Here is a 15,943-nt window from a genome sequence, read left to right on the forward strand (position 1 = left end):
TATCATTTATTATTTCCAGTCCCTGCACTGTTAGGGATTTAGGTGAGTGCCCATGCATGTCTGCCCAATAGGAGGTTCCCCAAAACCCCAGCCAGTCCTTTTTATTTCTCATTCTGATTTTCACAGTTAATTCTTTTGCTAATTATTATTTACCCCTTCATGTTTTTTTCTGTAATTGCCACTTCTTCCTGTAGCTTTTCCTGTAGTTTTAAGAGAAGTGTTTGTCCATAATCAGTTTGGGAATGGAGTAATAATTGCATTTTTTCCCTTGCCAGGGGATATGTTTATTCTGTACATCTCTCTGGTCTGAGCTGCTAGAGACATGTTTGGATTCCATTATTCATCTGTTTAACTGTGAGATTTACCTGTATTCAAACAATCCCTTAAAAAAGCATCCTTTGAGGTTCCCCCTGCCTGAGTCCCAAACAGAGCAAGGTCTGCTCTCTGGTGCAGTTGTGCAAGTGACAACCTGCCTTTTGACCAGAGCCTGTGTCTGTGGCAAGGTGTCGTGGCTGTCCTGGGCAGTGAGAGGCAGGAATTGTGAAAATCTGGTTCATACAGCAAGGTTTGGGGCATGCCAGGCAGAGCACCTACCTGCATGGGCAGCAGCACTGCTGTGCCACACCAAAGGCTGATTCATCCCTGATGGCAGAAATGTGTGTAGTCAAGGTATGAAAGACCTAAAACTTGCCATGGCTACTATCTTTATTAATTCTTATAAAGTGAGTGTTCTCGGTGTATTTTCATTGAGACACCAATGGAGTTGGCTTGTTATAATTTTGGGGATTTTAAGAAAAAGTTCTCATATAATACTAGTGGTTATCAGAAGTACTTTGCTTATCTGCTGTGTGGCTAATAGGAAATTAGTAATAACAATTCAGGGTGGTCGTGACTGCACCGTTATCAGGAGAGCAGGAAATACTCCTGTTAATGCACTCTTTTGCTTCATGTAATGTTTAAGTAGGGCATACTAAATGTTATGTATCATGTGCTGAACTTCGGCTTTTCAGTACAGACATTGCAAAATCAAAGGAAAAATAACATTTAGTTGGCACTGAAATGTTTTTTTAAAAATACTTTGTATTTTGGGTTTTTTTTCCTACTTTGCCTTTTTACCTCTGCAGAAATACAAGCTTCTTAACAGGAAAGGTACTGCTCTCCCTGCAGCTCCTTTCTAGGCTGTGAATTTTTGTGCATAGGGGAATTTCCCCTGAGTTGGCACCATGTGTGGCAGAAAGGGCACTGCTTTAACCTCATTGGAGTGTAAAAAAGTTACAGGGAGAACAATGGTGAGTGGGGGGAAATCCACCTCTGTGTGCCTTTTCATAATTCCTTAGGAACTGTTCCTTGTCTTTCTTTGCAGAACCTGCAGCAGCTTGGTTCTGCCTGAATTGGAACAGTGTTACCAAGTCCTTCTTCTCTTCCATTTTCTGGAGCTTTAGAACTACAGTTGGTGTGAAATGCTGTGGACATGGGGAGTTTACAGCAAGCTGGTATATATCGAGCCTACTGTGACCTCTCTGTGTCAGATCTGGGAGGAGGAGGGAAATAGTCTGTGTTTCAGAGGGGCTGGTTAACAGCAGCCTGCTATGTCCTGTTAGCTAACTGTCCTGCTGCCATTAGTTACTGCTCTGACAAAGCTGGTCATTAGCTGCCCGAACAGATGATTTCTAGAGGATTATTTGCATTACACAATTTAATGCTTTTTAATAGCAAATTTTTAATTAAAAGAAGAGGCCTTTTGGAAGCAGCCTGAGCAGCTGCAGCTGAATTCTGCGTGTTTAATGTAATTAGAGGAACAGCTGGGGTGGGAGCTGAGCACCGAGCTCACAGGCAGGCACAGGTTGGTGGTGGCTCCTTGCGGGACAGACGTCCTGAGTGATGCAAACCATGCAGGAAGCTCCTGGCACACAGCCAGGCTTGGAGGTGGTGGGACAGTTCCCATCTTGGCTGCCCAGGCTGGTGAGCAGCTGGGGAAGCAGAGAGTGGGTGGTAGCCATCTGCGTCAGTTCACTTGTCACTCGTGCTGCCACGGACCATAGTGCTCAGTTTGCAGTCTGTCAGGCCGTGTGTATTTGTGTCTATAGTTTCAGCATCTCCTGGCATGTTCAAGAATATCATTGGAAGAGGGCATCAAGTGGGTTTTAGCTTCCAGTTCTATACTGCTTCTTCTGGCATGCAGAGGTTCTTGAAATACACTCCTTATAGTATCTCTTGCCTCCTCCCTTTCCCCCTGATACAGGTAAATGTCTGATATCTGGTTGGACACTGCTGAGAAGTGAAGCTGTGGCTGTTTCTAATGAGTGGCTGACCTTTAAATAGTATGGTTCAGTCTAGAAAATCCCAGAGCACTTTTGAGTTTGCACTACTAAGGCTACATGAAAGAGTTCCTGTGTTGCAATTAGCATGACCCAGGAGGCAACCGTAAATCTCTGTTGCCTTGTATTGGCTCTGCTGCAGGTACTGCAACACAGACAACTAAATTTGAGAGCCTCAAATACTATGTAATCACAGCACTCAATGTCTGTTGGTGCAGAGGTAGTTGGCTAAAACTGCCCATTACAGTCCCACGGTATCAAAATGCTTTACACTTAGGAACACCAGTGAACCTAGATTTAGCAGACAAGATTACCTGTAGCTTGCACACTGTCCCTAAGGAAAGGCAAATAACCACTGCTATGTAGGAGCAGGCATATTTCAGCCCATGTTACCTTTTTTGAAGCAGAGATAAGTGATTACAGTGTGAAGATACTAGGAATTGTCCTGTGAAATTCCTCTTCTGTACTTGCCTTCTGCTGTGACTTCAGAAACTACTTTGCTTGCAGATACTTACTTGCGGCAAGTTGCCAGAAATCACCCTGTGCTAACAAGAGCCTGCCTGCCCCAGCCATGGGCTGAGCCCTGGGCAGCCCTGCTCACTGTTTACTGTGCATGTGGGATGCAGGGGTATGTTCATCCTGGGGCTTATGGCTGGCACAAATGCTCCCAGCCCATTGTGCTTGACAAAAAAAGCAAAAAGAATAAAAAGATAATAATATTCAGCACACTGGACAGAGTGAAGGGAAGATGTGGGTCGAAGCTAGGCTAGGCATAATCTGTGTTTGTGACTCCAGTATCAATTGGTCTTTTAGATGTGACCTTTTAAAAATGAGATGCCTTTTCCTTTTCAATGTCATCTTATGTTCCTGTGGTTCAGGTGGATTTTTATAAAAATCAAAAGCTCTTCTCTGATCTCTTCATGATTCACTTCAACTTCTGCATTCACAGAGCTTTGCTTTGCGTGACTCAGCAGCAATTTGCATTGGTTGTTAGGCTGTTGCAGTTTGTTATGAAGGAGATTTTCTTCTGCTCAGTTGGTTCATATCACATTCAGGCATCAGAGAGCTGTGGCTTTCTGTGCAGGGTCAATTTATTCAGGCAGGGAATGCAAACCACGTGGCATGTCTGTTACTGTATTGCTATTTCTCACTAAGATGCCTAATTTTCTGTAGTTAATATCATAGCTTATTAATATTATTTATTTTTAAAATAAAACTTGTATATGCACGAAGATTTTGAAGCACTTTGAAGAAGCAGCTGGAAGTTCTGTTCTTGAGGCAAGATTTCCAGTGAGACTCTGAGGACAGCAGGCAGAGAAAAGTAATATTCACAGCAGATGTTCTTAGAAAGTGCTTGAACTCCTGGTACACAGCTGCTGTTAGGTTCAGTAACCACAGCACGTCCCTTTGAGCCACTCACTGTGGTATCAGGCTCTTTGCAAATGCTCTGGATTGCATTAGGACCTCGGACCTGACATACTCACACAAGACACAAAATAATTTGCCTAACTTTCATCAAGCTGTATTGAAGATCTGAATTTTTGGGGAGAGGGAGTGGCTTGGTATCACTGTTTTCCTGTTGTTATTTTTCCAAAAGGCAAGATTTGTGGGACATGCTTCTTGTACACCCAAGTCCAGTTTACATAGAGTGAGTCTGGAGAGGAGTCTGAGGGAAGAAAAGTATGCTTAAAGCAGTTAGCTAGGTTGTGCCTTGTGTGTTGTGATGCATCATGGCACTTTAGTGGTGCAGAGTGACATGTGCATTTAAAATTGGAGGGACAGTTTTGGATAGCAGACTCTTATCACCCTTGGTGAAGTACCACTGCAGTACCACATTCAGGACTGTATGTGCAGAAAGTTAGGCTTTTTTTGTGACTTGCTGAAAATACTGTTTCATCATGATGCTGTACTGAAACAACTGCTTATTTCCCCTAGAATCTATGTGCTCCTTGGAGATACCATCCAAGTGGTGATGCACTCAGTTTCTGCTGACCGAGCAGTTGGAGATGTTTCTACCTAGAAGTCTGTAACTGATTCTGCTCCTTTGGATAGCATTTGTTCTGGCAGTGCTTACTAGTGCTCTGGGTTTTTTAATTTATTATTTCAAAAGTTATCTGTAAGATCTGTCACTCTTAGAAAATTAGATGTACTTGTGAACTCTACGAGCCCTCTGTTCTTTGTGTGGATGGGGTGTTTTGCTGTGCTCTGAATAAAACATTGGACAAAGTCTTTCACCATATCCTGTAGCTGATTTAGTGCCTCGTTGTATGACTTGCTTCTGTTTTCTTTCTTGCTCCCCTGTCTTTATCTGTTCTTGTGAACCTCACCATTGTAGTACATGCTCTTTCATCCATCAGAGATCTTTGAATGGGAAGAGTCGTCAGGTGACTCCAGCTATGTGTGGTGTTGGCAGGGTCTAATTTCCTACATCTATAAGGATCCCTGTGTTAAGAGTGTTCAGCTAGAAAGGAAATACAGTTTGAATTGCTGCTTCTGGGCAACAGAATCGGCTAATAGAAATAATCTACCTCATCTTCTGGTGAATAGAGTGATATGAGGTTCCTTGGTAGGTGCTGGTGTCTTTTGTAGCTCGGTTGTGTTTTTGAAGACACTGTGTTGCTGTTGTGCAACTTCCCTGTTGCTGTACCTTGAGACTCTTCCTGTGATGTGTGTGTTTGTCTAGCCTGCTGTGCTAGACATAGGCATCACTGCTCCCCTGAGAGAGGTAAAAAACCCAGTGCTTTAATATTTTTGAAGAAAAGGTTAACTGGATGAATACTTTTTATTTCTCCATTTTTCTTAACATGGATAATCAGGTTTTGGGAGTGCTTTGCCCTCCAGTATCTACATACGATTTTATTTTTCACCCTCTCGTGCTAACAGGTTACACAGATATGAGCAGCTTTGTGGGTTCTGCTCAACTGCTTGGTTGAAGCTGATCTTGTGGTAGTAATGGAACTGTTAGACAGTGTGTCAGGACCAGCAGCCTGTGGAACAAATGGGATCCTCTCTTCATGGGGAAGTGTTTGAAAGAGAAGACAGCTCAGTATTTGGGTTCTACTCTTGAAAGTGGCCATTCAGGAACCTGTGTCCTGCCTTCAGGTGGAGGACACCTGCACAGGATATCTTTCAGCAGAGAGGGCTCTATACTGTCTGGAAGGTGGAGGTATCAGATGCTTTCTGATATTTGTGTATCTTTGTGATGAATACTCACACAATATGGATCATGTTTGTCCACCAAAGTGGAGAGGAGGCACAGAAACTTTTAAAATGTTTTTTATCCTTCAGTTATTTCTGAATATATGCCATTTAGTGGACTGGCTGAATAGTTTTGGAAAAGGCAGATTATGATCTTTTTAAGCTGATAGCCCCTGGTAGCACTGTATTGGAAAGCAGGGCATTTTAACTTTGTGTGTCAGCAGAGTGAACCATGGCATTAGAGCTGTCCATTGCAGTCTCCCTCCAGGAAGGCCCTTGTGGCTCTGCAGGAGAATAGGTAAGCAAAACTTTAGGATGAAAGGGCACTGGGTACCCTTTCTGTTCTGCTAGTGGGTATTGCTTTTGTTTTTTCACATCAGCATCTGTATGAAGTAGGTGAGGGCTGGAATTGAAAGCCACAAGAATTTTGGTATATTCAGACTTGTCTTAATCCTTTTTGTCTCCTTTCTTTGCTGCCGCTCTCCGCACTTAAAGCCTAATATTTTGTCCTGTCACTCATTCTTTCTGTGCAAGGTGGTGGGGCCCACTGTTGGTTTTCCTGTAGCTTTTCTAGATTCTGCTGTTCTGTGGTTACTCCCTGAGCTTTGTAACCTCAGCAGATTAAATCCTGGGCAGATTTTGTTCCCGCATGGCTCTGGGCTGTCATGAGGAGGCAGTTCCCTTGTTAAGTTAATGACCTGCGTCCTGTCTCCAAGGCCTTTTTTTGCTGCACAGCCCTAGGGTGATGTACAGCATCAGTATTTATGAACTGTCTCTGTCCTCCTGTCATGGTTCCTCACCTAAGGACGCAGTAGTGTTTTACTGTCCTTGAAGGCTCTTTTTGCTGCCTCTGCCAGTCTCTGCCAGCTGAATTGCTACTTCCTTCCTTTTTCATGATGTAGCTGACAAAATTACTTTCTTGGGACAAAGAAATAGCACCAATCAGCTCACTTGTGTTTTATTTTCTGATGTAATTTTCTGCCTGCATTTTTGTGTCAAAGTTTATAGTTCACTGTTTCTCACTTTACCTGCAGACATGTTTGCTGTTCCCTTTTCAAGGCCACTGTTCTCAGCCTGCTGATGGCTGTGCTCCCTCCTCTGTCACAATTTCATTCATGCCACTCTCCTCTCTGCTTGGTGTTTCTTGCAGCGCTTCGGTGACCTTTCAGGTGCCAGAGGAAGGAGAATGCTTTTTCATGCCCACCGAGCGTCACCAGACACGACGTTATTAGCACATTCAGCTTTCCTTGAAGTTTCTCCATCTGTTTATAAGGTGTCTCTTCACAGACTTTTGTGGGCATTTTGGGCCTCAGCTCTTGTTGATGTGCTTGTCTTCTGCTTTCACTTCAAATAGTCTTGTGCACTGGAGTGAGAACTGCCCTGCACTGGGAATCCAAGTGTCTGTTTCAGCCACTTCCCATCTTGTTTCCAGTCTTGACTGGAAATCTTTTCTCCTGGGAAACCTCTCTTCTCACTTGTGTTTTTGTAATGCTGCCTCTGCTGGTTTCTGCCAAGTGCTCAGGAGGCAAGTTTTCTTGTAAACACAAAGTTGTATTGCAATAAAGTTATTACCAAGCCAACTGAAACTGCTTCCTTGGAAGAATGTTTTGTTTGAAAAGAATTATTTGAGGAACACAATTCTTAAAGGTGATGTGTGGCTGTTTTTGTGCAGTGGGAACAGCATGGTGCACCTGAAACACCTGCTGCACTGGTACTGTAACTGTACTTGCTTGTTTGCAGCATTATGCCCAGTAGAGTGCTCCTCCCAAACCCCTGCAGTTAGATGCAGTAGAAATGCCAAGGAAAGGAAACTGGTCAAGGGACCAGCTCAGAGAGCTTGTAGATAAAGGGAGGAAAAACATAGGAATCAACAGGCAAAAAAAAAAAAAAAAGAAAAGAATGAAATTCTTTTAGGAAAGTTACTGGCAATGGTCTCTGCAACACCTGTGCTACTCTCAGTTTTGAGTTTGTGTGTGTTTGCATGCCTGTGGAAGGGGACTTTAGCAAAAGAGAGTTGCATGGAGGAGTACAGAAGAGCATTGGCAACATGTGCAAAAGCTGTTCCATATGAGGTAGGGTCGTGTGCCAAGGGCCAGTGTGAAACATTCCCAAGACAGTGAAGACAGCTGATGTCATATGCAGTAAGAGGTGCAAACTGACCTCTTGATACTGGCAGGAAAAAAATCATCATGCTGGAAAAATCAGGGCAAGACACCTGTATTGTATGTGGAAGAGAATGAAAGTCAGGGAAGAGAGGCAAAGGTGCTGTTAAAGTGTCAGGGCAGGGTAATGAGATTTTTTTCTTGTAAGGATGAGAATGGTAAATGTTACTTTGGTCAATACTCAATTACAAGGTGTTACAGTGACTGAGACCCAGTCTTGTCTCAACTAGTTGCTTTAGTTGAGTGAATCAATAGAGAAAGACTGTAGATGGTCATGTGAAGAAGACATCTTGTTCTCGTCAGGGTGTGAAGATTTAAGAATTGAGTCAAAGAGGGTTGCCAGCTTGTGACTCTGATTGACAGGGATAAGACTGAAGTTTTGCAGCAGAGGAGAAAAGCAAAAGGTAGGGGTTAGGTAGCAATATGAAATGAAGTTTGTCCTCTTGGGTTAGAGTTAGCACCTAGGTATCCAGGAAACATCAAAGAAATTGAGATTCAGAGAGGAGGAAATGGCACCATGTTGGATGCATAGACACAATAGTTATTGGCCACATGTAACATGGGGAAAGGAGGACAGAAGCCCAGCAATGCCAGAATATCAGGGCATGGTAGCCCATCCCATGATGGTTAAAGGGGACAAGGAAAGCAAAGAGATAAAAGTTAATTTAGGCAATAGGAGCAGAATTTCGGAGGGATAGGCAAGGAAGCTGAAGGTGAATGAAATTTTGAGAAGGAGAATTTGATGAGATCTATCTTTGGTAACAAACAGATGAGAAAAAATGAGACAAGAAGCTGGTTCTAAATTTTGGGTAAGGATTTGGGGTGTAAGTCAGAATGGAGTGAGGAAAAATAAGTAACAGAAGGGAACCGCACGGAGCCTTACAGACGAAAGGCAGAAAAGGCACCAGTGGTACTGACATGCAGGTAGTCGGTTTATGGATTAGGGGCTTGTTTTGAGACTGAAAAGGGTTTGTTTTGGGGAATAAGAGTGGATGGGAAGAGATGGCAGAACGTGAGCATGGAGGAAAACATTGGCAGTTCTGAAAGGAGCGTACTTGAAGCATTAGAGAAGGAGTATGAACAGGAGGTCAAAGATAGTTAAGAGTTTGTTTTGATGCTGGGGAGGGATGATGCTTGGGAAGGACACCAATCTGTTCCTTTGAGATAGTGGAAGGAAATAGGTTGCTAAGGGAGCGCACAAAGCGAAGGGCGTGGGGAATTAATAGACTGATTGGTTTGAGGGAGAACTTCGCCATGTGCATGAGTTTGATTTGTGAAGTGTCATAGTTGCTACATACTCTGTAAATCTCCATTTCTTGGTTGTATTTTTGCAGTGCGACTCCATGACAGTATTTCAGAAGAAGGTTTCCATTACCTCGTCTTTGATCTGTAAGTGTCTGTCTTTGTTGCTTCACCAGTGATGCAGGCACATGGATGGTTGACTAAGACTGGAATAAAAAGCACCTCCATTAGTGTCATTCTCCTTTCTCTTAGGAGATCTCTGGCCTATTTGACAAAAATCCATTGACTATGTGGTGGGGACAGGTCAGGAAGGCTCCTGGCACCAGGTGTAAGCATGGGATGGGAAAGAATGCCTATCCTGTATATGGATGCTGTTTGACTTTTGTCTGTGAGGCAGCCTGACAGGGATCAGAGGAGGGGTGTTCTACCCAAGCTTAGCATATACTAAGCTCTGTAGAGGTGCATGGGCAATTTGTGCCCAGTGTGTCAAGAGTGCCCTCTATACTGCTGGTGAAATGGCAGTCCAAGGGGTCAGTTGCAGTGCTGGTGCCATGGTGGTGGAGCTCTGCCCTGGCTCTCCTATGACAGTTTCCCACACAGGCTGTGGGGCAAAGGGCCCTGATGGGTGGTCACATACATCCTGTGCACCCTTGAGCTACACGTGCATGGGCTCTGTAACCTCCCTTGTTGTTTTGCATTCCAGGGTTACTGGTGGGGAGCTTTTTGAGGATATTGTTGCTAGAGAATACTACAGTGAAGCAGATGCCAGGTAAGACTGTTTCCAGACCCTTCCGTGTATGTGCCATGTACATACATGGTCCATACCTGTAGGTGCATGTACAAGTGGAATGAGTTTCCTGAGTGCCGATCTGTGCATGACTTTGTTCTGACACTCTTGCTTCTCGTCTGGAAAAAAATGATTCCTATTCTACTATTAGCATAAACTTACTGTCACCAGTCAGCCTGACTCACTGCAGCTCTAGCCCTTGCTGCTTACAGACATTGCTGTCTTTGCCTCTTGCAGATTGTGTGCTCTTTGCTGGAAGACCCATTGCTAGCAGCTTTGTTTGCCTGACCTTTTTGGTGGGTGGTGACAGTGTGTCCTTAGTGAGCAGATGTAGGAAAGAGCTGTCCTGTGGCTGTGAGAGTGCTGCCTGCCTTGCTGCTGCCTGCTCCTAGCAGTGCTTCCAGTGCTTTGCTATTGGGCAGGCACATTCAATTTGCCTGTGTTTAGGTAGTGGTTTACAAGGCAGTGGGGACAGGGGCCTCTGAAGGCTGTGTTCTCTCTGACTGTCAGCTGTTTGGTGCAGTGAAAAAAGGCACAATATGTGAGAGCAACCTTTACATTTTAATGTTAGAAAGGTTTAGAGTTATGTCCTTCTTTTCCAGAACGTGTCCCTTCTCTCCCATGTGTGAGCTTCCTGAAGTGGCCTGTGCTTGTCCCTGTTTTGGCAGGGTGGGGGTTTCGTGCAGCAGTAGCTGAGGGTGTTCTCTGACTCGTCCATCTGCTGGACACGCAGCATCTGGAATCAAAGCTGGGATTAGGCCACTCCTGTTTTGCTTTAGCATGGCCTGGGAGTGGCCCAATGGTGACATTTCCCCCTGCTTATTCTGCAGTCGTGTTCTTGTCCCATACTAACCCTTGCTGGAGCCAGAATTAGGGGAGCCATGAGAAGAGAGGGGTAAGATGGAAGTAGTGGGTGCTGTGGCAGGTTGAGCGTGGTAGGCAGTGCTGTGGGGAGATGATACTGAGTGCAAGGAAGGAAGGAGTGTGACCTGGTGTGTTAGTTGTAGGTACTGTTGATGGAGTCTACAGGTGTTTATTTGCTTTCCCTGTGGTACACTTACAGCCTCTGTCTTTGGGCATTGCAGGTTTTCAAATGAGGCATTGACTGTGTGCTCTGCCGTGAGTCACCTGGTGATTGAGAAGGCCAGTGAACTCGTCAGCTCTGATGGAGCTCCTGGCAGAGAGGTCTGAGAGCCCTGTAGATATTTTCAGTGGGGTGTACTGATCTTGTAGGCACAGCACCTTGGATGGATACACTGTCAGTCATGCCGCTGTGCCCTGAAGTTGGGAAGTTTTGAGGTTATCAATCATAATCCTTCCCCTGTCCCTCTTGCCAGTGCCTGTTCCCTGAAATGGTCAAGAGCTGTCAGTGACTGACACTACTCAGGAAAATTATGGCAGGGTTAGGGGAAAAGGAGAACTGTCTGTTGCTCTGTGAGCCCCCCTCGGGGTGCTCAGCCCTGTCAGCTGGCCAGGTCTCGAAGTGCCCACAAGATGACAGAGAGAAACTCCTCCCTTTCTCTCCCCATGCCGAGCTGAATTCCAGAGCAGGCTGGGAGAGCGAGGGAGCAAGGTCCGTGCCAATCCGCCGTGCTTGGCTTGCCTGGGACACCTCACACTTTTGCCATTTTTGGCCAGAAAATCTCTCTCGCTCAGACTCAGCTCTGTTCTAATTATACATTTTTGTTTTGGGAGCGGGGAGATTTTCATGGATTCCAACCCTGAGGATCATACTGCTGGTTCTGGAGGGGTGCGGGTAGCAAATACACAAAACCTCCTCTCCTCTTCTTCCCCTCACCCCGGAGGGGTGCGGGTAGCAAATACACAGTGCTGCACCTCCTCTCCTCTTCTTCCCCTCACCCTTTTTCCATCTTTCCAGTAGCCTTTTTCCCTTCCCTCAAATATTTCACGTATTTCAAATTTGTTCCCCTGAGATAGTAGAAGTTGCTGAGGGGACTGACAGGTCCTGCAGTGAGGACCCAGATCTCTCTGAGTTGCCTACTGCATGCTTACTGCTCACCCACAGTTATCAAAATACCTGCTCCATTCCACATTCACCCTTGGGAGATGAATAAATGTTTAGTGGAAGAGATGGTTTCAACCAGCATTCTCACCCATGGGTGTGTGTTGTGCTGTCCTTAGGTGACAGGTGTAAATAACATCTTGCTTTTGCCCCTGTGGTTTACAGAGTGAGAATGGTGGAGACAAGGTTTTCTGTGAACTGGGGGAGTGCAGCATACTGCACTTAATGGAATGAGTCTGCTTTTCTGATTGCTAACCCCTTAAGTGGGATCTGTACTTAAAAGGCACCCACAGGCGGGTGTGTGTGCGCATTGTGTATATAAAGTGCTTGAGATGCTGCTCTGAAAGCTTTGCAAACTGGCAGGTGCCCAGGCGTCGTCATCCTGAATTTGCTGGGGGAGGCTGCTGCTTGCTCAAAGTTTATTCTTTGCTCAGGACTAGCCCAATGGAATGTTTCCTGGAGTGATTTAGTCTTGCTTGCACAATCTCAGCTGCTGTTTGCAGATACTCAGATGCCTTGGTTGTTCTCTGTGGGGTGGGCACTGCTGGCTGAAGGAGCAAGGGAGAGGCTTACTGTGATGGGAAGGAAAGGAAGGAGGTGATGGGAGGTAGGAGAGAGGCTTTGTGGTCCTGCTATAGAAAGGATGTTTGGCCTCTTGTTGCTGGAGGGGCTGGGGATGTTCAGCTGTGACGATACTGAGCTGTGGCATCCAGTGGTCATGATGAAGGGATTCAGCCTGGGGTCTTGAACTCCCCCAAGTACAAATATAAAAGTTAGGGAAATAGTTTTGGGATGAGATGAGATGTCAAATGTGTGTGCATAACTCTGTGTGTCTCTCCCTTTTATCTTGCAGCCACTGTATTCATCAGATACTGGAGAGTGTGAATCACATTCACCAGCATGATATCGTGCACAGGGACTTGAAGGTAATGTTTCCTCTGTGCCGTAGAGTCTGAAGAGAGCAGCCAGGGAATCACTGGAAGAGGAAAGACAGGAATACTGTGTTGCCAGCTGGCAGGGTTTGTTTTTTTCATTTGAACTAGGCTCAGAGATTCCTGAAGCACAAATTTTCTTCTTCAGAGTTTTCTAGATGGTGTGCTGAACTCCCAAGGAAGTTTTCAGTCTTTGTGAACCTTGCCAGCTCTCAGCCTCTCTGAGGCAGCTCCAGGATGGAGTACTTGTGAATCTTGGAGTGCAGTAGGCTTTCAGATAAAGTTGGGTAGGATTTATTATAATGAAGGACACTTTCTAGTTTGCGATTGAAGAGATCTCTAGAGACCTGGAGCAATCTCTGTTCAATCTGCCAGGATGAGTTTGTCTGCACAGAGCATGTATATTTTTATTCTGCACTGTTGCCAAACACATGCCATTGTGCTGGGGCAGAGAAGCACAACAAGAATTTTTTGTGTCATTTCTTTCTACTCTCATCAGTAGAAACACTTTTAATCCAAACCCGAAACTGCTGGCCAGTTAAACACTGGATGGATCAACCATTTGCCACATTATAACACATTTATGGACCCAGAGCCCCCACTGTGTAGTTACCTAAACTCCCTTCCCACACAGTGCCAGCTGTACTGGGAGCTCCAGATTGAAGAGATCTGTGCTGGAAAGTTTACTTGCCCTGGAGCCCTCTCTGTTTAAAGTGGGAATGGTGATGGTCACCAGTGGTCCAGTTAAATTAATGCAGGATGACACGTGCTACTAGTGTTGGTTTTGGTTTGTTATACAGTGCATAAGGGGGAAAATAGAAAACTATTTTGCAAAGGGCAAGGTAAAAGCCTGCTGCAGTCTTGGTGGCAGTGTTCCCCATGTGTTTTGATCTAGTGGACAACCCTTAGTGCTTCTGGCAAAGTCCCATGCCACAGTTTTGGCCTTCTGAAAGCACTGTGAAAAGATGCAAATGATGTATTGCAGAATGACTGCTCTCGATTAGACCAGTCGCTGGCTCTTAAGAGAACAACATCCAAGAAGCACTGCTGCCCAGAATTAGGGCATCTATGAAAATCAGTGGTGTTTTCCAGTTGGTTAAAGTTTCCCTTCACACTCTATGTTCAGATATAATCTGGTTTTCCTCCCAAAGTTTTGTTTGTATGGAAGTTAGCAACTCGTTTAGAATTTAGGAGCTGCTAGACACTCCCCATAGTAGTTAATATGTTTATTCTGTTGTTTGAACTGAGTGACTGAAACTATCCAGGCCTGAGGTGCAACTATTCCTTTTAACAATGAAAGATATTGTGCTTTTCATTTCATATTTAGCTCCTTGACAAAAGCTTGGCCTTCAGGATCAGCGTATAATAACTGCAGAGCTTTCTTCAAGTAGTTTTGTCTTTTGCACCTCCCTCTCATGAGCCTGTCTTTTGGCTGACGTGCTATTAAAGAATGTCAAATGTTGAGCTGCCCATTGGGACTGTAAGAAATTAGGGGGTGCATTCACATCCTCACCAAAAAGTATGTGAAACCTGAGACAGCCCATATGTTGGCAAACATGGACATGGATAAGTACCATTAGCCTTTAAGGTGTTTGCTTCTAAAATAGAGCAACAAATAGTGCTTAGCTAGCACAAGTCTGGCTTAAATGTCACTGTTTCTTTGTAAGGCTAAACCCAGGTGTGATCTGGAGTTGGGAAGGACGTTCAGAAGATTTCATTGGTTTTCTGCTTTAGGGTCTTGTTTACACTGGTGATTTTTCATTAGTGGAGCTTGATTAAGACGATCTTTTCCTCCTCCCATATAGTTAAGAGCCAGTGGCATCCAAATGTATTGAGACCCAGTTCCCTCTCCTTCCATGCAGCTTATGGCAAGGACTGTGATAGGGAGGGCTGTTCTCTCTTCATTCAGAGCAGAAGTAGGCACATGCCCAGTACTTTAAGCATCTTGTGCCTGTCAGGCAGAACAGGGATATAGGGTTGCCATGGGATGAAACTAGTAAGCAGGCTGCAAAAAAGACCTTCATCAGATTTGTGAAACTGAGACAAGATCCTGTTTCTGGATTTCTAGGCTTCCATCTTGCTCAGTTAAGAAATCAACTTGATAAGAATTGCACAAGTGATCAGAAGGGGATGGGATGAGAGATCACATTTGTCCTGCCTATGTACAAGTTGATTTTCATGCAGTGCCTTAACAGCCACTGCCTTTTAAGGCTTTGGGGTTACAAGAAGTCTCATGTAACTAGCTGCTCTGGTGCTTCAAAGGAAGCTGTCAACCCTCAGTCCAGTTCCTGGAGTTGTGTTAAGCCTTCTGCTGAAGTCCTCTGCCAGAACACAACAGAATTATGGTTCAAGTGAGATTCACGGAAGGTGGAAATAGGAGGGGCAAAAGACTCTCCCTTTGCTAGCACATGGGGGAAGTGACATGGCTGCTTCTTGTATAGGCGATGGCAGCAGTAGCAAGACAGAATATTTTACACTGCTGTAAATGTGTAGTTCGAAAAAAACGCTTACAAGAATACTCACTGCTGTGCTGCTTATGCCAATTTGAGGCTGAGGCTTTTTCTGTAAGGGATGAAAACTACTGCCTATCTAGATGATGCCTTCCCACATTACGGCACTGTATTTGGCAGCCCTTATTAGCATCATATTTACTTTTCCAGTGCCTTGGGGACTGTCTAATGTTCATAGGGAAAAACATCACTGCAGATTGTATCTACTGCATCATCCCCCCCTTCCTCCCCCCACAGTTACTCTCTTCAGGGATGTCAGAGACAGATTTTGGCTTATGTGCTGCAGGAACTGTACTGCCAGTGCCCTCTGGTGTCAGCATGTAATGTATGGGCTGGGCTGGGAGAGGCTCTGACTCCCACAGAGGATGTGTGTTAGGCTTGAGTATTTTCTGCTCCTCTAGGTCAAGGCTGTCCGTTGCTGTTGCTGTGTCTCCACCTTACAGATTTAGTACTGCATGCTAGATTCAGTCAGCAGATGGAATTTAATGATGTGAATACTAGGTAAGAGATTTTAACAAGGATGTCAGTCTTTCATTCTTACCCCTTTTTCTATTCTTCTCCCCAGCCTGAGAATTTACTACTGGCAAGTAAATGTAAGGGTGCTGCTGTCAAACTGGCTGACTTCGGACTGGCTATAGAAGTCCAGGGAGAGCAGCAAGCCTGGTTTGGTAAGACTGTTTGAGCTTTCCCACTTTTGCTCCCCTGTTTCCTGGTGGCTGATTGAGTTGCACCCTCCTTGAGTACTTTCTCTCAGCTTTTCCAGTGCACTTC

The 15,943-nt window shown here is 44.9% G+C and overlaps 1 protein-coding gene across 1 annotated transcript in view; it reads left to right on the top strand.

Moving 5' to 3' along the window:
• The window catches only part of LOC103806955 (calcium/calmodulin-dependent protein kinase type II subunit gamma-like), a gene marked incomplete at its 3' end in the record, with an annotated part of 112,714 nt that overhangs the window by 61,683 nt on the left and 35,088 nt on the right, over window positions 1-15,943 (top strand). The window contains exons 4-7 of the mRNA XM_009079669.1: window positions 9,013-9,067; window positions 9,624-9,689; window positions 12,584-12,656; window positions 15,738-15,840. Coding sequence (XP_009077917.1) covers window positions 9,013-9,067; window positions 9,624-9,689; window positions 12,584-12,656; window positions 15,738-15,840 — 297 coding nt within the window. The remainder of the gene's footprint in view (window positions 1-9,012; window positions 9,068-9,623; window positions 9,690-12,583; window positions 12,657-15,737; window positions 15,841-15,943) is intronic.

This window comes from Acanthisitta chloris, unplaced genomic scaffold (assembly GCF_000695815.1).
Source record: "Acanthisitta chloris isolate BGI_N310 unplaced genomic scaffold, ASM69581v1 scaffold5598, whole genome shotgun sequence".
NCBI classification, from domain to species: Eukaryota; Metazoa; Chordata; class Aves; order Passeriformes; family Acanthisittidae; genus Acanthisitta; species Acanthisitta chloris.